This window comes from Myotis myotis, unplaced genomic scaffold (assembly GCF_014108235.1).
Source record: "Myotis myotis isolate mMyoMyo1 unplaced genomic scaffold, mMyoMyo1.p scaffold_m19_p_17, whole genome shotgun sequence".
In the NCBI taxonomy this organism is placed as follows: domain Eukaryota; kingdom Metazoa; phylum Chordata; class Mammalia; order Chiroptera; family Vespertilionidae; genus Myotis; species Myotis myotis.
Genome location: NW_023416321.1, coordinates 40,329,092 through 40,351,920, shown reverse-complemented (window position 1 = coordinate 40,351,920; position 22,829 = coordinate 40,329,092). Strand labels below are relative to the sequence as shown.

The following is a 22,829-nucleotide window of genomic DNA, read 5'->3' as shown; positions in this document are numbered from 1 at the left end:
ATTCATGTCCAGTCATTCCCAGCCTTGTTAACTTTTGAAGTTTTTTATTCTTTTTTTGGTTTTTGTTGTTCAAATTTCCCTTTTACAATAAAACTATTGAGATGACAGCCATACCCCGCCACCTCCGGCATGGCAATAGCAGCTTCCTGTTCCCTGGATGGAGCAATTAGAAAAATCAGGAAGGAGCCGGGAACTACAGCAGAGCGATGACTTGACATCCGGTGGACCATGTTGGCTGGTGATTGAGGTGGCGGACTGGTGCCCAAGGGCAGCTCTGGTCTAATGAAACTGAGCTGGAAGGAAACTGAGGGAACACTCACTTGTGTACTGGAGGGCAGGAAGAGGTATAAGCTGGTCCCTATGGAACAGTGGCAGTTGCTAAGTGCCACTGTCAGCTAGACCAGTCAGTAGGCCACCATTCTGGTCACTAAGAAGGGAGCTGTGTTGAATCTGAAGAGAGTAGGAAATGGAGGATGTGATGAACAAGACAGCCATCTGGGCTACTGGGGGACAACACAGGGGTTCTTGGGGGAGTCCTGTTGAGTGACAGATTATACTGAAATGTGGACAGGGAAGAACAACAAGACAAATTGGGCCTACCACAGCAGATGGCAGTCATCTTAGCTGTCTTCGAAGTAGCACAGAGAACAAAGGAAGGGAGGTCCTGGGAAATGCCACTGCATACTAGGAAAATCCTCCTCAGTAAGGACTGTCCTGCTCCCCTTCTCCACAGAGTGAGAACCATCCACCTCCCGCCCCCCACCCCCCAGATTAAGTCACTTGAGTTCCAGCCAGATGAAGGCACTTCCAGTTCCTGCTGTACTGCTTTTGCCACTTCACCAGGCCACTTCTGTCCAGGCCTGGTCACTTCTTGTCTGGAGCAAATCACTTCCTGTCCCAAGTGACCCATTCAACATCAGACCAAGTCCATATGTGTCCCAACCAGTTCGCATCTTGTGATTGGCCACTGGACAAACAGGATACTTCTCATGGAGGCTGTCATAACCCAACCACCCCAAATGGCTGGAGTTAAGTATGCAGAGGCCTGGGGCAGGGCAGAGAAGGAGGCCCTGCTGCCCATGCCCTGAGCTGGGGTGGACTGCCAGAGCTTTCCCCATAAGGCCCCCATTTTTGGCAGATTGAGGGGAGTGGTTGACAAGAGGTCAGAAGAGGGAGCTGAGGGGAGAAAAGCTTTGATTGCCCCCACCCAGGAGATGGAAGAGGCACAGGGTAAGAAGCCAAGAGGGTAAAAGGAGATGTAGGGAGGGGGATGCTAGGGAAGAGGAACAGACCTAGAGACAGAAGAGAGAAAGAGAACGAGAGAGAGAGAGAGAAGAGAAGAGAAAAACAGTGAGAGGCAGAAAGAAAGAGGTGCCAAGCAAAAGACAGACTGTTCCCGCCCCTGGCTCTCAGTGGGTATGGGGAGCAAGCATCCCTGGGTCATCAGAAGAGGCAGCTGGTTTCTGCCTCCTCCCCAAGGGAATAGGACACAGGGACACAGACAGAGAGGGCACACGTGGCCAACCACAGGGCAGGAAGTGATTCAGTGAAAATCTTAAGGAATCCTACAAGTAGAGAAGAGGGCAACAGCCAGGAGGAGTAAAGAGGCTGGTGGGGCAAAAGGGGCCAAGGAGATGCCAGAGGTGTTTCTCCAACCATGAATTACACGGAGGAGCACCGCAAGAAGGGCTGGATCCGAGAGAGCCAGGTGGGCGGAGCCCTCATACCTTGTAGTAGATGTTCGGAGGGCTCTGGGGGGGCCCATCCTGCACGATGTACACAGGATGCCCATAGTCACCACTCACCTTCTCATAATGGGGACAGAAGGGGGGGTCTGCAGCCCCACTGCCCCGAAGAGCTATCCCTAGTTCCCCAGGCTCAGCCTCCCTAGGTCCCATCCCACCTCCACCCCCCAGGCCCAGAGACCCTCCCCTCCCAAAGGAGCCAGGACCAGGGTGGCGACTCTCCGAAGGCTTGGCCCGCCGTCTCCGCCAACACATGGCACCCCCAGCCCCTGCCACGCCCAGCAAGAGCAGCGCCAGCCCCCCTGCTGCCCCGGCCACTGCGGGCATGCTGGGAGGGGGCAGGGGGCCTTCAGCACCCCGGGAGGTTGCATTGCTGGTGGGGTCACCTGGCAGGGAAGGGGTGAAGGAGGAAAGAGGGGAAGGGGCTGAAGGAGCCACCTGGGCATCTGGCAGCCAGCCTTGGGGGCCCCATGGGCTTCCAGTGCACAGGCCCCTTGGGGACCCCAAATCCCCTCCACCCCTCCAAGCCCAGCTCCGAATCCAGGTGTGTCCAGCCCTTCCGCTCTGTGCCAGAGTCCTCCCCACTTCTCTGACAGCACTGATTGAAGCGCTGACTTGGCTAATTAGTTCTAATTGAGTCTTTTCCTCATTTGGCTTCCATTCCCTTCTCACCCTCCCATCCTCTCTTCCCCTCTTCCCCCCCACCCCCTTCAAAAAAAAAAAAATCTAAAGAAGGAGGGAGAGGGTGAAGGGAAGGCAGCTGGGATCCAAGAGCGGAGAAGGCTGGGGAAGGGAGGAGCTGGACCCTCGTTCCTACCTGGCATGTTCTCCTTCCCAGGCTGTAGGCTGTGGGCTGCCCCTCGGTCTCTTTCCATGGGCATTTCCGACACAGGCTTTCGAGGAGCAGCCCCTCCTCGGGGACCTGGAGATAGCAAAGGCCAAAGAGAAAGGGGTGCTGACCATGACGGCACTGCCCCAACCTTCCTCAGCTCCCAGGAGGCGCCCCAGCCCCACTCACTCTGTCCCACTCGGAGAAGAACCTTCATGCCTCTGGTAAGGCACACACCCCCCTGCAGGCTCTCCAGGCCTTCCCGGGTCCCATCTGACGTGGCTGGGAGAGAAGATCCACAGGGATGAGTTGGCATTCGAGAGTCTAACCCCAATTCTGTCTCCATGTCCTGGCCCCACCACCACCCCAGGGCTTAAGGGGTCACTCTTGGCTCTGCTGGTCCCCTCCCTCATCTGCCCTCCATCCCGGGAGCACCTCCCCACTCAACCCTGCCCTCTGCCCAGCAGTACCAATTATGTAGTAATCATGGTGCGAGCGGAACTCGTGGCCCCAGAGGTTAGGGCTATACTCCTGGAACTTGATGGTGAAGCGGAGATCCAGGTCTGGCCGGTCACAAGTGAGAAGGAGGTTTGGGGCAGGGGGTGCCTCACAGCGTCGGCCTTGGGCACCCCCTACCAGATACAGCTTGTAGAACTCATAATTAGGAGAGGAGTGGGGGCCAGGAGGCCGGGCCCGGGGACAAAGCAGGTCTAGCCGGTCCCCAATCTGAGGGTAGAGCACATAACCACCCTCTGCCTGGAACCTATGGGGAGGAGGTTGAGGTGGACAAGGGGAGAGGTATCAGAGGTCTGGCCCAGAGCTTCACCTCCCTCGTCCCACATCCCTGCAGGTCAGCCTTTGTCTGAGTAGAAAGTCCGTTCTGACCGTGCAGGCACTAAGGACTCTGAGCTCACGTTGGAAGCAGCAGGAAGCCAGGCTCAGAGGTCTCCTGCCCCTTGGTTGCCCAAATGCACTCTTCAGCCTGCCCTCACCACATGCACACTGCCATCTCTCCCTTCATCACCAGCTCCGTTGCCCTGGCAACAGGATGCCAGTTACCAAGGAGCTGGCCTCTCTGGAACCACACAGCCCACCCCTCCCAGGTGATTTCACTATTCTATGGCAGTCAACCATGGGGGCAGAGCCTCCCCTCCCCCAAGCCACAACCGAATTTCAGGGATTTCAGAGCAAAAAAGGGTGGGGGGAGAGGGTGATCAAGACTAGTGCCCCAAGTTTACCAGGCAATGTGACAGGAGGCAAATGCCTGGTCTGGCAATGGTCCTAAGTGGGGCTAATGAGAACCAGGGGGGAGGGAGGCGGGGGGGGGGGGGCAGCTGCCCAACATTTCCTTGCTCAGCACCTCTCTCCCCTCAGGTCTCAGACTTCCTAGGGAAAGTGCCCCATTGCTTGGGAAATGAAGGAGTTGACTTTTCTAACCACCGCCAACACAAGCCCACATCTCCCTCTGCTCAGGCATCCATTGGCCCAGCACAGCCACCACTAGCCGGCCTGCAGCCCTTCCCTCTTCAGTGATGGCACACAGGTCTCAGAACTGGATCCCAGGGGACTGCTGCTCTGTATTTGACCCACCCAACATCCCAAAGAGCCTCCAAAACACCCCAATTCTCTTTTCTCGACTCTGTTAGAATAAGCCTCATGTCTTCAAGCTGCACCAGATAAAATGCGACTGGGAGTGGACAGGTAAGGGACTGACTAAAGAAAAGACAGGTGAGAGCCCTGGCCGGGTCAGCTCAAGTTGTTCGCTCAGTTGGTTAGAGCATCATCCAGATTCTCTCCTATCACAGAGAGAGAGAAAGGACAGCTGAGATTATACCCAAAGAAATGGGAGGGAGGCCAAATAGTGAAATGTGGGAGCCTGTGAATGAAGTACAGAGAGGAAGGCCAATAATCCTAGTTCTCCTTTAATGAGCATATATGTTCCAACCCCTTACCTCTAATCTTCATCTGAGCTGTAAGAATCAAGGATACAAACTCAGAGAGGTTAAGTAAGTGCCCAAGGCCACGCAGCTCACAAAATTAAGATTTGATGAGCTCCAAAGCCCAACCTCTTCCCATGGCCTCATGCAGCCTCCCCCAGGGATTATTTTCAAAACACGGAACTCTTTTGCTAAGGGGGAGTGAGATCTATGCAGAGGCAAGAGACCCAGATGACCTCCCAAGGGTTCTACCCTGTGTGGCTTGAAGTTTCATCTGACCCCTGGCTTTTTTTCAGAGCAAAGCAAGCATGCCTTGCAACAGAGCTCTAATGGAAGAGTTTGCAGCAAAGATGGGGGAGGGAGCAATGGGACCTCCTTGGGACCTCAGATGCCAGGGGGCAAAGAAGCGGCTTGATGGGGCTCCAGGCTTCTTTCAGAAGGAAGTCCCGAAGCCAGAACGCAGGAATATCGTCTGGTTGGGAAACTGTTGCACCAAGGGCTAAGGGCTAACTGACCGTCTAGCTGTGGGCAAGAGGTGGGAGCCAGACTGTGCGATGAGAGCCAAGAAGCCTTGGGGAGTTGTCCCCAAACTGAGCCCCCTGCCCTCCCATCTGCACTGGACTCCCTTCTGGGGAGGGAGGCACCCTGCCTTTCCCTTCAACGCTTCAGCAGCACCTACTCAGCGGCTCTCCTGAGAGCTGACACTAACCAGGCTCCCTCCAAGCCCAGCCCCCGACACCAGGCAAGTCTCCCACAAACCCGCACAACCACTCCACTGCCCTCCCGGCTCCCCATGAACTTTCGGATCCTTGCCCTTTGGGGTCTTTCAAACTCCCAACACCTGGATATCACCACACACCCCCAGCTCTGTGTGCGACCCAGGAGTCTGGCTCCCCAGATCATCAGTGTAGTCACCCATCAGCTTCCAGCAGAGCACCAGCACCCTCCCTCAGTGTCCTCCCAGCTCAGAGAATTCAGCTCCCAAGTCCCCAAGGCTTCCACACTCCCTGCTGGGAAGGTGTAGGGTCTCCCCAGCCCGGGTCGCTCACCTCTTATTCGCCGAATTCCAGTAGACAGGCTCCAGGCTGAGCCCAGACACCAGCCCCCAAAAACCGAGCAGCAGCAGGGCCCCGACTCGCACACCCCCCGGCCTAGAATGGGGGGCCCCCATGACCCCGCCAAGGCCTGGGGGCGGGGCACCAACTCCCCCAAAGTCGATCACTCCCTGGGGTGACTGCCTTAGCTGTCCAGGCTATTCTGCCCCGACCTCCCGGGCGGCCGATACCCGGGCTCCCACGCGGACCCGCTTCCTGCTCTGCCCGCGCCCAGCGCCGGAGCGCTCAGCCCTCGAGAGCCCTTCCAGGGGCGGTCCGCAAGCTCCCTGCGCCCCAACCCCGGCACCAGCACCCCGGGATTGGAGAGCGGGCCTAAGTCGGGGACTGAGGGAGCCAGGCACCCGGCGGTGGTGGCATGGGGCGTCGGACAAGGGAGCGAGGAAGGGGGCGCCGAGCCGGAGCCCCAGCCTCGCCGGGATTGAGGGCAGCGGGCTAAGGGAGGAAACCAGTCCTGAGCCCGGGAGGGGGAGTTAAAGGAGAGACGGGGCGGGGGAGAGGATGGCGGAGGGAAAAACCGGAGCTGGAGCTCGAGGCGGAGCGGGCGGCAGGATCCCGCAGCCCACGCCCCCACACCTCCCTCGGCCAGTGCACCTCCCGCCGCCTCGCCCAGCCCCGCCGGCCGCCCGCTCCCCGGCGCGGCGCGGTCTCTCACGCCCCCTTTGTCTTTCCGACTCCGGTCTCTGGCGTAGTTTCTGCCCGTCTCCCCTCTGGCCCTCGCATCGCTGGAGCGCGAGGAATCTTCATCTCTCAGATTCAGAAAGGCTCTCGCCTTCCCCACCCCAGGAACCCAGCCCCTTTCGCTCCCGCAGCCTCCGCCTCCCGCATCCCAAACAACACCGCTGCTCCCGGGAGGTCGGGAGAGAATAACCTTCAAGGCTTCCACTTTACCAAGTGGCCTGAGTGAGCACCACGACCACCTGTGTGAGGTGGGGGGCAGCGCTAAAGGATCCCCATTGCAGGGATGAAGAAACTGAGGCTCGGGAGGCCCCGGACTAGCCCAAGGTCACCGGGTGTCTAGGAACCAAACCCAAGTTGCTGAACTCCCACCCCTGGGGTCTCTTTTGTCATCGCCTCCAGTACCCTGTACTCTTATCTAGGGGTTGGTGAAAAGCAAGAGATGAGGGGGTAAACGTGGGCCCTCCTTGGATGGTTATGGGGAGACATGGGCTGGGAGAGGAAAGGGAGTACCTACAGCCCCACACTCACATTCAGCTGGAAGGGCTGTTTCCAATTATCCTGGGGGAAGGGCGGGGGTTGCCTGCTTGTGTGTAAGAACCCTAGCTTTCAGCACCTCTGGGCAGAGGTGACATTCCTCTCCCCTTTCGAGCGGTTACAGGCCTTCAGTCTCTTCCCTTTGATTTTGGGTCCAAAATCAACCCCCTACTGACAGTCTCTTGAGATTCCTACTGACAGTAACCCTTCATAGCTCCTCTTCTCAGTGTTTGGCAAGGTGGGGGGGGGGGGGGTGCTGCTGCTTGAAATAACATACTGCCCCCCTCAAAGGCAGGCCAGATCAATGGAGAAACAGCAGTAACTGCTGAACAAGACTGTCACCCTTGTCCTGCATCTAACGGGAACACAGACTGTGACGTCTGTGTCTTCGAGCACCTGTACTCTTCTCATGTGTCCTTGACTCTGGCTACTCAGTCAGGGCCTCCTGGGGGAGTCCAGGGGAGGGGAGGGGGGTGCTTCTGCTCCCCTTCTCCCAGAGCTGAGTAATGGTCCCTCTGCTGCTGGATGAGGGTAACTAGTGTTGAGCAAGGGAGAGCGGGTGTCTTGTCTGTCACCAGCTGCACAGTCTCACACAGTCACGCCCAGCAGTCTGACACAGTTCCTGCCACTCCTGCTCAGCCACGCTCACTGTGACCCCTGCCACCCCACCTTGGGAGTGAGATTTCAAACAGGTTCCCCCCCTTCAGTTTATCAAGTTGCCTAGCAACCAACCAGTCAATGGCATGAAGCCCCACCCCCACTACTTGACTTCACACCAAGCTCAGTAGTCCCATTGGCTCCTGCCTAGTACCACCTCTCAGCCCTGGTTTTAGGAACAATATGCCAATCCCCACTGCTGCTGGACTAGGGAGCCCACTAATAACCCTCCCACCCACCCCCCCCTCTCCATCATTTGCCTCCCAAAGCAGACACAGAGATTCTGGAATCATATAAAACCTTTTTATATAAACTCACCCCCACCTCTTTTTGTCCCTCCCTGTTCCCTCTCACCCTGTTGAGCATCAGGGATACTGGTGTCTGGGCTCCCCCCGCACCACCAGAGCTGAAGCTGACATTCAAGGTGGACGTGGCGCATGGAGAGCAGGGGAAGGTCCACCTCCTGTTCCTCCTCGTCCCCACTCTCCGTGGGCTCTGGAAACACACGCTGACCGGAGGCAGTGGCCAACAGAGGCAGGCTAGGGTGCAGGCTGGAGGGAGAGACAGGCAGTCTGTCAACCCCCCGAGAGCGGCTGCTTGCTCCCTCTGCAATTCACCTCCCTCCCAACCCGAGCCCCAAGATCTGTGGTATGACCTCACTCCATTGGTGCAGTCCTTCTGAGGCAAAAAACTCAGCACAGGTTCCGGTTTCCTCTCATGCCCAGCCTCGCCCGTGTCCCACACAGAGACAGCCCCGCTCGTGCTGCCGCTCACTAGGAACTGGCCAGTCCTGGGGAGAGAGCAGAGGCTTGCTGGCATGGCGCCATCATCCCAGCGCAGGAACTCCTCACACCCAGGGGTTCGAATCTGGGTTACAGGGGGCACGGGAGTCCTGGGAAGGAAGGACCCACGGTCACTCACGGGTCCAGATCAAAGTAGATGCGCTGATTGGTGGTCACCTCACGATTCAGGGACCACAGTGGATGACCAGGCTGCCGGAGATCCCAGCACAGAAGCTCAGCATCCTGAAGACATAGAACAGGGGCCTGGAGCCCACCACCCAGACATCTCTGCTTCCCTCAAGCTTTACAGGCACGCCTTTAGCTTGGGTTGATTTTTTTCTCACACCTATCCCCCAACATATCAGCCTACATCCCCACTCCTGCCTACTGCCCTTTGGGATCTCAGGACATGACTCGTACCTTGCGGGCTCCTGAGAAGAAGCGGTTGCCATCGGGGTGAAAGCAGAGGTGGGTGATGCCCCCTCGGTGCCCTCCCAGCAAGGCGAGAAGGGAACCATCATCCCAGGCATATAGGCCCAGGGAACAGCCATAGGAACCACAGGCATAGAGGGGCTGGGCTGGGTTGAAGGCTATGCAGGAGATGATGCCGCTCTGGCCCTGCTTTTTTGCTAAAGAGGGGAGGAACAAAGTGGGGGAGCGAGCAAGGGCACTTGACATTAACCAGGCTGATCAGAGGTGCACCTCAGTCTCCTGTCCCAGAGCCCATGTGCCAGGACTCAGTATCCCCCCCTCCATCTGCCACAGCGGGATGAGGACCCCAGATCCTTCGGTTCCCCCCAGCCCCCCACAAAGGACCTAAATGCCTAAGACCTACTTCTTCCCTCTCAAATCTGTTTTTCCTGGAAGGAATGGAAAGCTGAAGGCTTGTAGTAAAATAGAACCAGCTTCACCTCCAATTTCCTAACGATACTAAGATTTTGGAGACCAAAAGGTACACAGCCAACAGGAACTGGGCTCAGAGAGCACAAGCCCTTTACCCACCGGTTTGACCAGGGCTGTACGGAGGAGGCTGTGGCACCCCCCCCCCCCAACATGTGGTCCCCTGGCTCACACGAGGCCCCTCTGCACACAGCAGTGCCCTTTCCTTGCTTCCTCTCTTGGAAGCACAGATGCTTACCAAACGTGGCTCGGACCTCACAGTCACGGCCGGGCCGGGCCGTGGAAAAGACACGCACAGTCCGGTTGAAGCCACAGAAGAGCTGGGAGCCGTCCGGGGAGAAGCAGAGTGAGTGGGCTGCCGTCAGCTCATCCTGGGAGGAGGAAAGGGCCGGAAACAGGCCTCGTAAAGCAAGTCACCTGTCCTCCAGGAAGGAAAGCTGGGCCAGGACAAGCGAGGCTGGGCGGGAGGTCCCTACCAGGTGGTTGTAGGCGCGAAAGGAAGCCCGGAGCTCTCCAGTGAATGCATCCCAGATGTGAATTGGGTTCTCCCGGCTGCTGCTGGCCACACTGAGAACAACAAGGGCACTGAGGTCCTGCTGCTGTCAAAGGAAGGCTGGGAAGCCAACTGACCAGCCCTCTCAGCTCACACCTGGAGGGCACACCAAGCTTTCCTCCTCCCAGAATCCCTGGGTAGCCCTAGACTCTCTCTCAGTAGAGGATCCCCTTGAAACTGCTGGGGGGAGTAGCAGAGGCCAAGGTCATCACTTACTAGGAGGTGTCTGGCTGGCTTGAAGACATCAGAGAATACCAGCAGTAATCGTAGATGGTGTCGCCTTCCACCATCCGAAGGACAGGGACCTGGACAGATGGAATGCCTAGGTCACTGGCAGGGAAGGGAGGCATCTTGGACCTCCAGCAGTTTTACGGCAGAGGGAGACCATGTGTCATCATTTAACTAGGCAGGAGAGGGCAGATGGGGTCAATATGAAGAACAGAATCTTTATGTCAACATTCAAAGGTCAGCTCATGCTTTAATGTCAAATTGGGCCACCAAAAGTCATACACATTTATCCTTTTGCTTTTTAAACACTCAGAGAAGAAAAAAAATAAATAATATCCCAACAAAGAACCAACCAATGATATGCATATTTCTTTTATATTTTTTTATTGATTTCAGAGAGGAAGGAAGAGGGAGAGAGAGACAGAAACATCAATGATGAGAATCATTGATCGGCTGCCTCCTACATGCCCCCTCCTGGGGATCAAGCTCACAACCAGGCATGTGCCCTTGGCCAGACTCGAACCCGGGACCCTTCAGTTCACAGGCTGATGTTCTATCCACTCAGCCAAACCAGCTAGGGCAATGATATACATATTTACTAAGCATCTACTAAGTGCCACTTGAGCCCTTAAAAAATTAAACAGCCCTAGCCAGTTTTGTTCAGTTGGATAGAGCATTGGCCCGAGGACTGAAGGGTCCCGGGTCTGATTCTGGTCAAGGGCATGTACCTTGGTTGTAGGCTTGATCCTGGCCCCAGTTCTGGGCTCATGCAGCCAGGCCACTTTTGGGAGGCAACCAATCAATGTGTCTCTCTCACATCGATGTTTCTCTCTTTCTCTCTGTCTCTCGGCATCCCTTTAACGCTCTCTAAAAAAATCAATGGGCCCGGCTGAGGTAGCTCAGCAGTTGGATGTTGACCCAAAAACCAAGAGGTCACCAGTTCAATTCCTGGTCAGGGCACATGCCTGGGTTGCTGGGTTGATTCCTAGTGGGGGGTGTATAGAAACAGCCAACCAATGATGCTCCTCTCCCATTGATGTGTCTATCTCTCTATCCCTCTCCCTTTCTCTCTCTCTAAAAATCAATAAAAACATAGGTTGATGCTCAACCACTGAGCCACACCAGCTGGGCTAAAAACATGTTTTTTTTTAATCAACGGAGAGGGTTAACAAAAAATAAAAATTAAAAAATTAAACAGTTCAAATATGCAAAGTATTAAAAAACAACAACACCTGTGACTGTTTCACCCAGCTTAAGAAATAAAATATACAAAACAGTTAAAACTTCAGCCCAATGAAACCTTCCCTCAGAGGTAAACACTATCCTGAATGTACCATTCTCATGAATTTCTTTAGGAATATATTTATACAAAGAAAAAACAATGTAGCCCTAGCTGGTTGGGCTCAGCGGATAGAGTGTCGGCCTATGGACTGAAGGGTCCTGGGTTCAATTCCGGTCAAGGGCACATGCCGGGGTCGCAGGCTCAATTCTCAGTGGGAGGCATACAGGAGGCAGCCGATCAATGATTCTCTCTCATCACTGATGTTTCTATCTCTCTCTCCCTCTCCCTCCCTCTCTGAAATCAATAAAAATATTTTTTTAAAAAGAAAAAACAATGTATAGCATTATCCTACATACCTTTAAACTTAATATTAATGATATCACACTGTTTATGATTGTGAGATTTAACCATGGTGACAACATTTAGCGCGAATTCACACATTTTCACTGCTGTAGACTACTTCACTCATCTCTCCTTTTCTATCGACACTCACCGATGTCTTTCCATTTTTTAGCTAGTGTGTTTTTTAACATTCTGGTACTCATGTGAGAGGGTGGGTGTCTCTGCAGTTTCTGCTAACAAGGAAAATTATTGGGCTCAATGGCATGTACTTTGCAAGCTCTGCTAGATAATGTCACATTTTTTCCCCAAAGAGCTCATCCCAACTCACTCTTCCACCGACTGCATGAGCGTGCCTGTTGCTCTGCATCCTGCTGATACTGCCAGACTTAAATTTTTCTCAGTTTGAAGGCTGTGAAATGGTATACATTTGCGTTTCCTTCATACTACTGAGGTTAGACATGTATCTACGTGGGGTTTTTTGAGGCATTTATCTGTTTACTAACAATTTAAGTATGCCTTTTCATAATTTTTGTTCACTTTTCTACTAGGCTTTTGTCGTTTTCTTACTGATTTGAAGGCAATCTTTAAATCATCTGGACCAGTCCTTTGTTAGTTATTTGCTTAACTTTGGGTGATGTCATCCAGCCATGACTTCAGTTTCCACTTCTCTACTCTGAACCCATATATCCAACTGCCTGGTAGAAAGCTCCACTTGGCTATCCCACAGGTACCTCAAACCTGCCACCTTCAAGCCTGCTGCTCCTCCTGGGCTCCACAGCCAATTTCCAAGCCTGAAATCAGCACCAGCCTGAATGACAACTCCTCCTCCTCCTCTTTTCTGCCTTTTCACTCTTGGTCCAGCCCCGTGTCATATTTTGCCAGTTCCACCTCCCGGAGTTCTCTTGCATCTGTCCACTTCCCGTCATGCCACATGGAGCCACTGCCTTCTTGCTAGCATTTCTGCAAAACCCGACATGTTCTCCAGGCCTCCCTGTACCCTCACACTCCAATCTACCCATCCATTCTCCTTTCCACACCACGGCCACATCAAGGCCCTGCAGACCTTGTTAAGTTGGAATTCTGTACAACGTCACCTTCTTAAAATGTTCCAGTGACTCTTCATAACCCTCAGTATAAAACCCCTCTTTACAAAGCTTCCCTATCCACCTCTCATGGCTCACCTCTCTGTGCTCACTCCTTAAAAATCTCTACATCCTACTGTTCTCAGAAGGTACCAACTCACCATACTCTTGACCTGCAGGCTTTCACGCATACTAGTGTCTAAGTCTATAATACTCTTCTTTCACCTCCCCCAACTTCTGGTTGAATCCTAGTCTTCCTTCAGGTCTCTTAGATGCTTCTTCCACTGGGAAGCCTTCCCTAAACCCTCAACCTGAGCAAGGTGCCCTGTTCCGTGTTCCTATTGCCCTCTGTGCTCCTTACTCTGCCTTGTACCTATCTGAGAAGGCAGGAACCATGTCTGTCTTGCTCGCTACTGTTCTCCAACACCAAGTATTTTAAATGTTTTGTTTTTTAATCTTCACCCGAGTACATGCTTATTGATGTTAGAGAGGGGGGAAGGAGCGAAGAGAGGAGAGAGAGAGAGAGAGAGAGAGAGAGAGGAGAGAGAAACATTGATAGGTTGCCTCCCATACATGCCCCGATGGGGAATCGAACCCGCAACCTAGATAAGTGCCCTGACTAGGAACTGAACCTGCAATCTTTTGGTGCAGGTTCCCACCAACTGAGCTACACTGGCCAGGGTTAAATAATATTTTTTGTGTGTTTTTAAAATATATTTTTATTGATTTCAGAGAGGAAGGGAGAGGCAGAGATAAAAACATCAACAATGTGAGAGAGAATCATTGATCAGCTGCCTCCTGCACGGCCCACACTGAGGAACAAGCCCGCAACCTGGCACGTGCCCTGACTGGGAATCAAATCATGACCTCCTGGTTCATAGGTCGACACTCAACCACTGAGCTCTGTAGGCCGGGCTAAATAATATTTTATTTTTATTTTTTTAAAATATATTTTATTGATTTTTTACAGAGAGGAGGGGAGAGGGATAGAGAGTTAGAAACATCGATGAGAGAGAAACATCTATCAACTGCCTCTTGCACACTCCCCACTGGGGATGTGCCCGCAACCAAGGTACATGCCCTTGACTGGAATCGAACCTGGGACCCTTCAGTCCACAGGCCGACACTCTATCCACTGAGTCAAACCGGTTAGGGCCTAAATAATGTTTTAATGAGTAAATGAAGACAGGAGACTGTTCCAGTAACGTAAGGCCCAAAGTAATAGGACCTTGAATTAAAGTAGAGGCAGTGAAATAGAGAGAAGTAGATGGATCAGAAAGATTAGGTAGACTTGATGGGATGTGGTAATTAATTGGACGTGGCGGGGGCGGGGGGGGGACATTAAAGGATGAGACCCTGGCTTTTGGTTTGAATACCTGAGTTCATCACGATGGTGAAGGACTTGGGGTTCACAGGAGCGCTATGAGGTGCCAATGAACTTGGTGAGGGTGAGTGGGAGAATCAGACAGCAGAAGCCTCAAAGGACAAGTTTTTACCAAGAGAAAGGACAATTGTCTGGAATAGCATTTGGGAATGAGGGTTCCCCTTTCCCCCTAATGAAATATGTAGGGCACATAGGATGCACAGTCTTCTCTGGAGAAGGCAAGAGGGTAGTAAATGCCTCAGGCAAGAGCCATAGGGAGGAAAATTCTCAGAAAAGAGGCTGGGGAGTTGAGAATAAGAGTTCTAGAAATGGGAGAGAAGAGAGGAGAGCTATTGGGAAACTATCTTGGGAAGAAGCAGTATAGGGATATACCCCCAAAATGCCCTCCAATTTCCCCACCTATATAAACTTTATCCGTTTCCAAATACTAAACTTTAAAAAGGGAATATCTAATGAATGAGGTTGGGCTAGACATGGTACGCCCACAATGCTAACAGCATTTTAAAAAAACACAAAAACTTTGAAAACAAATGGACTATCTATATCACAAGACACACAAAACAAATATGGCCAAAACAAATATGATACTGCTTGACCTATGGTATTTCTTACTCATAAAATTTCTCTTGCCCTAGCTGGTTTGGCTCAGTGGATAGAGCGTTGACCTGGGGACTGAAGGGTCCTGGGTTCGATTCCAGTCAAGGGCACATGCCCAGGTTGCAGGCTCAATCCCCAGTAGGGGGTGTGCAGGAGGCAGCCGATCAATGATTTTCTCTCATCATTGATGTTTCTATCTATCTTGCCCTCTCCTTTTCTCTCTGAAATCAATAAAAATATATTCTTTAAAAAAAAAATTTCTCTTATGAAAAGAATCTTCATCAAAACACTTCACTGAATAATTTATATATAAATATCCTAGAAACAACCCAAATGTCCAAAACAGAGGAATAGGTAAGAAAATTATCTATCATAAGCCTCAGTGCATTATCGCACACCATTAAGACTGAAGCACCATGAGAAACATTTAGGATATGATTATTTTAAAAACAGCAGTATACCAAACCATCTACTATAGGATTACAGCCACTTAAAGAGCTTCAGTACTTATACAAAGCTTTAAAAAAAGTAAAAAATTTAAAGGGCTGAATTTTGTAGAGTGGTTAATGGTGACTTTTTTCCTTTTTAACATTCCTATTTCTCTTAAATGAGTTTGTGCAATAAATTCTCAACCTCCCATATATTCAGTATCTCATGTAACTATCCCTGCTCCTGAACTCTTCTTTTTTATTTTTAAATCCTCACCTGAGGATGTGCTTATTGATTTTAGAAAGAGGGGAAGAAGGAGAGGGAGAGAAAGAGAAACATCAACGTGAGAGAGGATATCAATCGGTTGCCTTCCGCATGCACCCCAACTGGGGATCAAACCTTCAACCTAGGTATGTGCCCTGACCAGGAATTGGAACCGCAACCTTTTGGTGTACAAGATGAAGTTTCAACCAACTGAGCCACACCAGCCAGGGCCTGAATTCTTCTTTCAGGATGGCTGCACCGCAGCCACCTGGCCCTGAGAACCACTGGTTTCTGTTCCAGGAACCAGCGTATGGCGTGCCTTATATTTTGCACTGAGAACTCAAAGGTCTGCAGCCTCCGATCTTACAGAGCTGCAGCTGGATAAGCATTTAGGACCATCCCCAGAGCTGGACACCCTTCTTCTTTAAAGAAGCCACCAAGAATTTCTTTAATTCTCACCCCCTGTCCCCAGTACACACCTCAAGGACAGGAGATGGGTGTCAACTGTGCTCCCCACTGTAATTGCTAAATCTTTTCACTTCTCTAAACTCCAGCTTCTCTATAGTTCCTGCCATCAGTCTAGCTCCCCACTTTTTGTCATTCTCCCTCATTCACTGAGACTTTATCTCCTGGTTTATTGTCTCACTCCCTATAGATACTCCTGTTATTCTTGGTGACTTTCACTTCCACTGGGACTTTGAACTTGCTATTCTCCCTGCCCACTGTATTCTTTCCCAAAACATCAGCTTGGTTCACTCTCTTCCTTCCTTCAGATCTCTGCTCAAATGTCACCTAAATAGTGAGGTCAGCTCTGGCTGGGTGGCTCAGTTGGTGGGAGTGTCATCCTATACACCAGAAGGTTGCGGGTTCAATTCCCAGTCAGGGCACATACCTAGTTGCGGGTTTGATCCACATGCTGGGCAAGTATAGAAGTTTCTCTCTCTCATTGAAGTTTCTCTCTTTTTCCTTTCCTCTCTCTCTAAAAATCAATGAATCCTCAGGTGAGGATTAAAAAAATTACTTGGACATAATCCTTGATTGCTTTTTTTCCCTGCATCTCCACATTCAATTGACCTCCAAGTCCTACAAAAGATACTTCAAATGCATCCCCATCCCTCCATCTCTCTTGACACCACCCTAGCCCAAGTACCATATATTATGTTTTACTTTGTTATTTTTTTTAGATGCCTGTTCCCCACACTAGAATATAAGTTTCACAAGGACAGGGACTTTTGCCTGTTTTTATTTGACTAATCCTCAGCTTCTAAAACAGGGCTAGTACATAGAATGTACTAAAAAAAAAAATAGTGCTGAATAAACGAATCAGTGAAAGAATGATGCATCCATCCAATACCATGGCCTTTCCCATTCCTTTCCTCCTTAGCACCCACAGCTATAATTGAGACCATGAGTGAGTCCTGGGCCTTGTCAACAACCACAGTCTCTGGCTACCATCTCCAACCAATTCTGCTCGCTTGCTCTGCCATTTCTACCACAATTAATCAGCTTCATCAAAAATATATTTACATCATGGCTGGTGTAGCTCAGTGGTTGAGCATCAACCACAAACTAAGAGGTCACTGGCTCCATTCCCAGTCAGAGCACATGCCTGGGTTGTGGACTCGATCCCCAGTGCGGGGTGTGCAGGAGGCAGCTGATCAATGTTGATGTTTTTCTCTTATCTATTTTTCTATCTCTCTATCTTCCCTTCCTCTCTCTCTAAAAATCAATAAAAACGTATTTTTTTGAAAGACACCCTTGTCTTTCACCCCTGACAAACCCCAACCAGACTATCCTCCATGTTTGCACTCAACTAATATCAGTGACTACTAGTGCTTATTGAATACTTACTACATCAGGCACTGTTTTAAGCACTTTACATTAATTCTTTTAATTTTCACAACTCTATGAGGTGAGTGTTGTTATCATCATCCTCATTTTACAAACTCAGAAACTGTGGTCCATTACCTTGCTGGGGAAGGACGCATAACCACACTAATTGTTTTGACTTTAAATGGATGGCAACACATTTCTATGAGCAATGGGCTAAGATGAGCAATCCTCCACATCCTATGGTGGTTTTGATCTTCAGCTCTCCAGGACCGATCCTTCACTCCTGCTCTCTGCCCGCAGGCCCTCTTCCTTCAGCCGATAAGCTCCCTTCATGCTTCACTGAGAAGCCAACAGAGAGACACCGAAATCTTCCAAACACCAAACAGGTGCCTCTGAATGCATCTTCTGCCTTTCCTTCTACAGCAGCGGTTCTCAACCTGTGGGTCGCGACCCCTTTGGCGGTTGAAGGACCCTTTCACAGGGGTCGCCTAAGACCATCCTGCATATCAGATATTTACATTACAATTCATAACAGTAGCAACATTACAGTTATGAAGTAGCAATGAAAATAATCTTATGGGTGGGTCACAACATGAGGAACGGTATTTAAAGGGCCAGAAGGTTGAGAGCCACTGTTCTACAGCAAGGGATTATCCTGAACCTATCAAAGACCTCCAATGTACTCTGGAGTCTGTCTTCACCCAGCTACTCAGTGGCTTTGTTAACCCTTCTCTCTCCTAGAGCACCAATTCCTGTCTACTGGAGTTATTCCTGACAACACAGAGGCAACCATTAACCCTTTTGGGGGCTCACAGTCCCTCTGGTCACCATTCCATTTCTTTTTCCTGTCATAAGAAAACTCTTCCAAGGAAGTGTCTATATTTCCTCTCCCACCCACTCTGATTGGCTTCTGCCTCCATCACTCCCCTGAAAGTACTCTGGTCAGGATCACCAATGTCTTCTTGGGTTATTCTCTAAATCTGCCTCACTTTCAGCAGCGTTAGGCATGACTCTTTGCCTCCATTTTTGTAGTTTCTTCTGCACTCCTCCTCCATATGCTGGAACGCAGGGCTCTGCTTGGGCCTTCTCCTCCATCTACACTCTCTCTTGAGACGGAATCCACTCTCAAGACACAACATATTATCTACATGCTCCCCCACTTCTCAAAGTATATCCCCAGCTCCAACTTCTTCCCGTAGTTTTACATTTCACAATTAATGTACCTAAAAACTCCTGACTTGTCCCAATACCTTTTTATATCCCTGTTTCCTGTTCTGAGTAAATCATACCATCCCTCTGGCAGCAAAACCTGGACACCACACTTGGCTGCTTCCTTCCCTGCACCTCCACGTCCTACAAAATATACTTCAAACCCATCCACATCTCCCCAGCTTTCCTGACACCACCCTAGCCTACGCCACCATCATTTCTTGCCTGGACCATGAAAAACGCATTCTAATGAGTCTTCCTGATTTCACTGTTGCCCACCCACAGTCCATTCTCTAAAATTCAGCCATCATTTCACTCCTGTTTTAAAACTCTACATGGCTTCCCAAATAAACTCCAAATGCCTTACTGACAAGACCTGACACAATGTGGCCACTGGCCATCTCTCCATAAGCAGCACCCTCCCCCTCTCACTGGCCTCAGTCCAGGTGCATTAGTCTTTTTCTGTGCCTTGAACACACAAAGTTCTTTCCTAGCTCTTGGTTTTCGGAAGATCATTGCCTCTCCCCAGAAGGCGCTTTCTACAGCTCTTCACATGACTGATCTCATATCCTTCAGGTCTCAGTTTAAATGTCTCCTTTTCAGAGGGCCCCTCCCTGACCATTTTATCTCAGTCGTATCCTCTCCTTATTCTCTCCTCATTCTGTTTACTTCCTTCATAACATTTATTATAATTTGTAATGAACTTGGTTATTTATTGGTTTGCATGTTTGTTGTCTATCTCCCAAACAAGAAAGCAAACCAGCTCATCTGTCTCATTCACTTTACCCCAGCGCACCACACAGTAACTGATATATTGGTAATCATTCAATAAATATCTGTCAGCACTCTCCCTCTCAGGAGCACGCCCACACCTTTCTTCCTGCTCAGGCATGCATCTCCTAAACCCTAAGGTCCCCACAAGACTTGCAACCAGGGGAGCAATGGGCAGCGGCAGTTCACCCTGGCTAGCCACCTCAACCGTCTCCAAGGTTCCTCCTCTCTGACTTTCCAGGGAGCCACAGCAGCCCTGCCTGGGACCATTTCTTTCCTATAACATTTCTAGAGAGCCACAGCAGCCCCGCCTAGGCTCCCTCCTGTTGCTTCTTCTATCCTAAGCCCTTCCTTGTTTCACTGTGCCCAGCTTTAATAAATGTACTCTCAAAAAAAACCTGGCCCTAGCTGGTTTGGATAGAGCATCAACCAACCCTCAGACTGCAGGGTCCCAGGTTCAATTCCAGTCAAGGGCACGTATCTCAGTTGCAGGCTCAATTCCCATGTGGGAGGCAACCAATCGACATATCGATGTTTCTCTGTCTCTCCCCCTCCACTCTCTCTAAAAATCAATGGAAAAATATACTCGAGTGAGGATTAACAAAAAATAAAATACCATTAAAATAAAATTTTAAAAACAGCCGAACCGGTTTGGCTCAGTGGATAGAGCGTCGGCCTGCGGATTCAAGGGTCCCGGGTTCGATTCCGGTCAAGGGCATGTACCTTGGTTGCTGGCGCATCCCCAGTGGGGGGCGTGCAGGAGGCAGCTAATCGATGTTTCTAACTCTCTATCCCTCTCCCTTCTTCTCTGTAAAAAATCAATAAAATATATTTTTAAAAAATAAATAAATAGCCCTGACTGGTTTGGCTCAGTGGATAGAGCGTCGGCCTGCGGACTGAAAGGTCCCAGGTTCGATTCCGGTCAAGGGCATGTACCTTGGTTGCAGGCATATCCCCAGTGGGGGATGTGCAGGAGGCAGCTGGTCGATGTTTCTCTCTCATCGATGTTTCTGACTCTCTGGTTCTCTCCCTTCCTCTCTGTGAGAAATCAATAAAATATATTTTAAAAATAAATAAATAAATAAATAAATAAAATAAAATAAAATAAATAAATAAATAAATCTGTAAGTCAATTAAGTACTGTCACTAAAAGTCACTACTCTTTTATGGAAAACACATATTCCTGACTAAAGAAGGGACAAACATCTCTCTAAATGACTTTATACCCTAGTTCAATTGGTTACAACGTCCTCCCAACACCAAGGTTTTGGGTTCAATCCCAGTCAGGTTGAATGCATAAATAAGTAGAATAACAAATAGATGTTTCTTTTTTTATTTAATATATATTTTTATTGATTTCACAGAGGAAGGGAGAGGGAGAGATAGAAGCATCAATGATGACAGAGAATCATCAATCGGCTGCCTCCTGCAGGCCCCCTACTAGGGATCGAGCCCACAACCCCTGGCATGTGCCCTTGACCGGAATCGAACGCGGGACCCTTCAGTCCACAGGCCAACGCACTATCCACTGAGCCAAACCGGATAAGGCAACAAATAGATGTTTCTTTCTTTCTCTCTCTCTCTCAAATCAATTTTAAAGAACAAAATAAAAATAAATAAAGGACTTCAGAATTCAGGATAAAAAATGCTACCTATGGAAATTCATGACGAAGATGTTCAGTGTCTGGTGAAAGGGCTGGTTTAGCCCTTACCCTTACCATTTCTGCATATTCCCGCTGTTCCCCTTCACTGTACATCTCTGGGGGTAGGTTATAAATCCGCAGGATGTTATCAGCACTATTGGTCAAGATGCAGGAACCATCAGGGGCCCTAGGAGTAGGCAAAGGTTAGAAAGCTAGACAGACCTACATTTTCCAAGTGCAGGGCTAGGGCTGAGCCTATGTCTAGGGAGTAAATTCCCCCCAGAACCCTGAGGGAAGTAGAAGACAAAATCCCAGGTGAAACTGAAGTTCAGTCCAAGAGGGATTCTTACTCCTACTCCCACCTCTGGTGACTCCTTCTCCCAGGTGAATGGGGTATTTGGAGGTGAAAATCCTAGTGTATTTATCTCCCTGCCCCGTTTTCCTTACCACTTACAGCCTTTCAAGAAGTTCTCAGGCTGGGCGCTGAACTCTGACCAGGAACCACTGAGAAACTGAGGTAGTTGGGAGAAGCTGTAGCTCCAAGTGCTGGAAGGAAGATGGGGGACAACAAACCTGAGTCGCCAAAGCAAAGAGGAAATAGGCCTGGAGAACGGGGACTGAGGGCCGGAGGATAAGGGGCATCTCACACTTCCATGCATCTCGGATTTCCAATGTCCTCGGATTCCCGCCGTCAACTGCCAGCACCACTTACGTGGACCCCTCCTCCTCGTCAGGAACAGGCTCCTCAGACACACCTTCCACGGCTTCTCCAGGCCCCAGTTCCGGCCCGCTCGTTTCCTCCGCAGGAAGGCTCACACTTTCAGAAAGTTCTTGCTCCTTGATTCCAGGGCTCAACTCACTGGGAGTACAAACCCCTGTTTCCGGGGAAGTGGAGAGAGAAGCGGGGTCCCCCTCCTCCGGCTCCTGGGACACAGCTGAGCCAGCCATGGGATCGGGGGACACGCGGGGCGGATCATCGCCTTCGGATGTCAGTGGCATCAGTTCTGGGTCCGTGTTTTTATCCATCGGGGAAGCCTGAGGCGAGAGACGGGCTGAAGCCGGGGCCTTGTCTGCAGACAGGCAGTAGGGCGCTAACGGTGGCTCCTCGGACGTCTTCATACCGCCGAGGAAGCGCGGCAGGCATTGGCCTCGGCCAGGCAGCCCTCTCCCCGCTGGCCAGCTAGCTGCCCCGGACGCTCCGCTTCAAAATTCACCAGGATCCGGGAAGCCGACACGAGAGACCCACCTGTGCCTCCCTTCCTCTTCCGGGAGGGGGCAGAAGACCCCGAGAATGGAACGTAGCCGCTGGGACACCGATGTTGAAAGCACCGCGGACCTCAGCCGGGTTGGTCCCTACGCGCCACTGGCTCTCGCGAGATCTGGGCCAACCTTTCGATTGGGTCTCCGCATCTCGGCTCAGATTTCGCGGGCGACCCACGGAAGGGGCAGGACCAGGAGTCACCATTCCCATGAAGCCGTGGGGCTTTTGGTGGCTCCTGGGAGTTGTAGTCTGAAAGCGTCTGCCTGGGCGAGAAAAGCCCGGGCTCCCGCGGTCGTTCTTAAAGCGCCTACTTCCCACCTCGGGGGGCAGAGGGCGCTAGCGCCATGCTTGATTTTACAGGTTTTGAACGTCTCCATCTCGCCAAGTTCCTCAGACTTTCGTCTCTTCATTCATTAAATAAATATTTATTACTGAGCGCTTAGTTGCTTCCCAGTACTGTACTAAGCTCTGGGACATAAAACAGTGAATAAGAAGTAGACTAAAGTTAACGCTGCTGTGTATTAAAGGCAAGGAACAAATATTTTCAGATAGTAATAGGGCTGTGATGTAGAGTATTAGGGGAAATACATTAGATTGGGGTCTTAATAAAAGCCTTCCCAAAAGGTGACCCTTTAGCTGAGAAGAAATACCCAACTATCTGGGAGAGAGGTATTCCAGGCAGAGGGAACGGCAAGTACAAAGGCTTTCTTCCTTCCACCTTCCAATTGGTTACAATGACAGGAGCCTTCCAAAATGGTTTCCACCAATGCTGTC

The 22,829-nt window shown here is 50.8% G+C and overlaps 2 protein-coding genes across 3 annotated transcripts; both read right to left on the bottom strand.

Annotated features, from left to right (window-relative positions):
• Positions 1-34: 34 nt before the first annotated feature.
• On the bottom strand, positions 35-6,376 carry EFNB3 (ephrin B3). 2 transcript variants are annotated; one of them, XR_004973026.1, is made up of 6 exons: positions 5,561-6,376; positions 3,045-3,337; positions 2,764-2,856; positions 2,563-2,667; positions 601-2,131; positions 35-450 (listed from the first exon to the last, which is right to left on the bottom strand). XR_004973026.1 is itself a non-coding variant. In XM_036341871.1 (5 exons), exons 1-5 carry the CDS (start codon positions 5,680-5,682, stop codon positions 1,722-1,724), a joined length of 1,023 nt encoding a protein of 340 aa, XP_036197764.1. In that variant the 5' UTR covers positions 5,683-6,376; the 3' UTR covers positions 35-1,721. The 2 variants fall into 2 exon arrangements, 1 of the variants encoding a protein (XP_036197764.1); XM_036341871.1 differs by having other exon boundaries at positions 35-2,131.
• A 1,408-nt stretch (positions 6,377-7,784) lies between these two features.
• Positions 7,785-22,172, bottom strand: WRAP53 (WD repeat containing antisense to TP53). Its single transcript, XM_036341446.1, has 10 exons — positions 21,507-22,172; positions 21,242-21,340; positions 20,870-20,981; positions 9,947-10,035; positions 9,654-9,744; positions 9,416-9,548; positions 8,698-8,906; positions 8,417-8,520; positions 8,151-8,285; positions 7,785-8,046 (listed from the first exon to the last, which is right to left on the bottom strand). Exons 1-10 carry the CDS (start codon positions 21,911-21,913, stop codon positions 7,800-7,802), a joined length of 1,626 nt encoding a protein of 541 aa, XP_036197339.1. The 5' UTR covers positions 21,914-22,172; the 3' UTR covers positions 7,785-7,799.
• Between the last annotated feature and the right edge of the window lie 657 nt (positions 22,173-22,829).

What these genes read in the sequence shown, in the direction of transcription:
- WRAP53 (XM_036341446.1), bottom strand. Translation starts at nt 21,913, where the DNA reads ATGAAGACGTCCGAGGAGCCACCGTTAGCGCCCTACTGCCTGTCTGCA. An exon ending in GACGAGGAGGAGGGGTCCAC is followed by an intron (nt 21,341 to 21,506) that starts GTAAGTGGTGCT and finishes TCTTCCTTCCAG; the next exon opens with CACTTGGAGCTACAGCTTCT. An exon ending in GACTGCACCAATGGAGTGAG is followed by an intron (nt 8,047 to 8,150) that starts GTCATACCACAG and finishes CTCTCCCTCCAG; the next exon opens with CCTGCACCCTAGCCTGCCTC.
- EFNB3 (XM_036341871.1), bottom strand. Translation starts at nt 5,682, where the DNA reads ATGGGGGCCCCCCATTCTAGGCCGGGGGGTGTGCGAGTCGGGGCCCTG. An exon ending in TCTTCTCCGAGTGGGACAGA is followed by an intron (nt 2,668 to 2,763) that starts GTGAGTGGGGCT and finishes TGCTATCTCCAG; the next exon opens with GTCCCCGAGGAGGGGCTGCT. An exon ending in TGGGAAGGAGAACATGCCAG is followed by an intron (nt 2,132 to 2,562) that starts GTAGGAACGAGG and finishes CTTCCCTGCCAG; the next exon opens with GTGACCCCACCAGCAATGCA.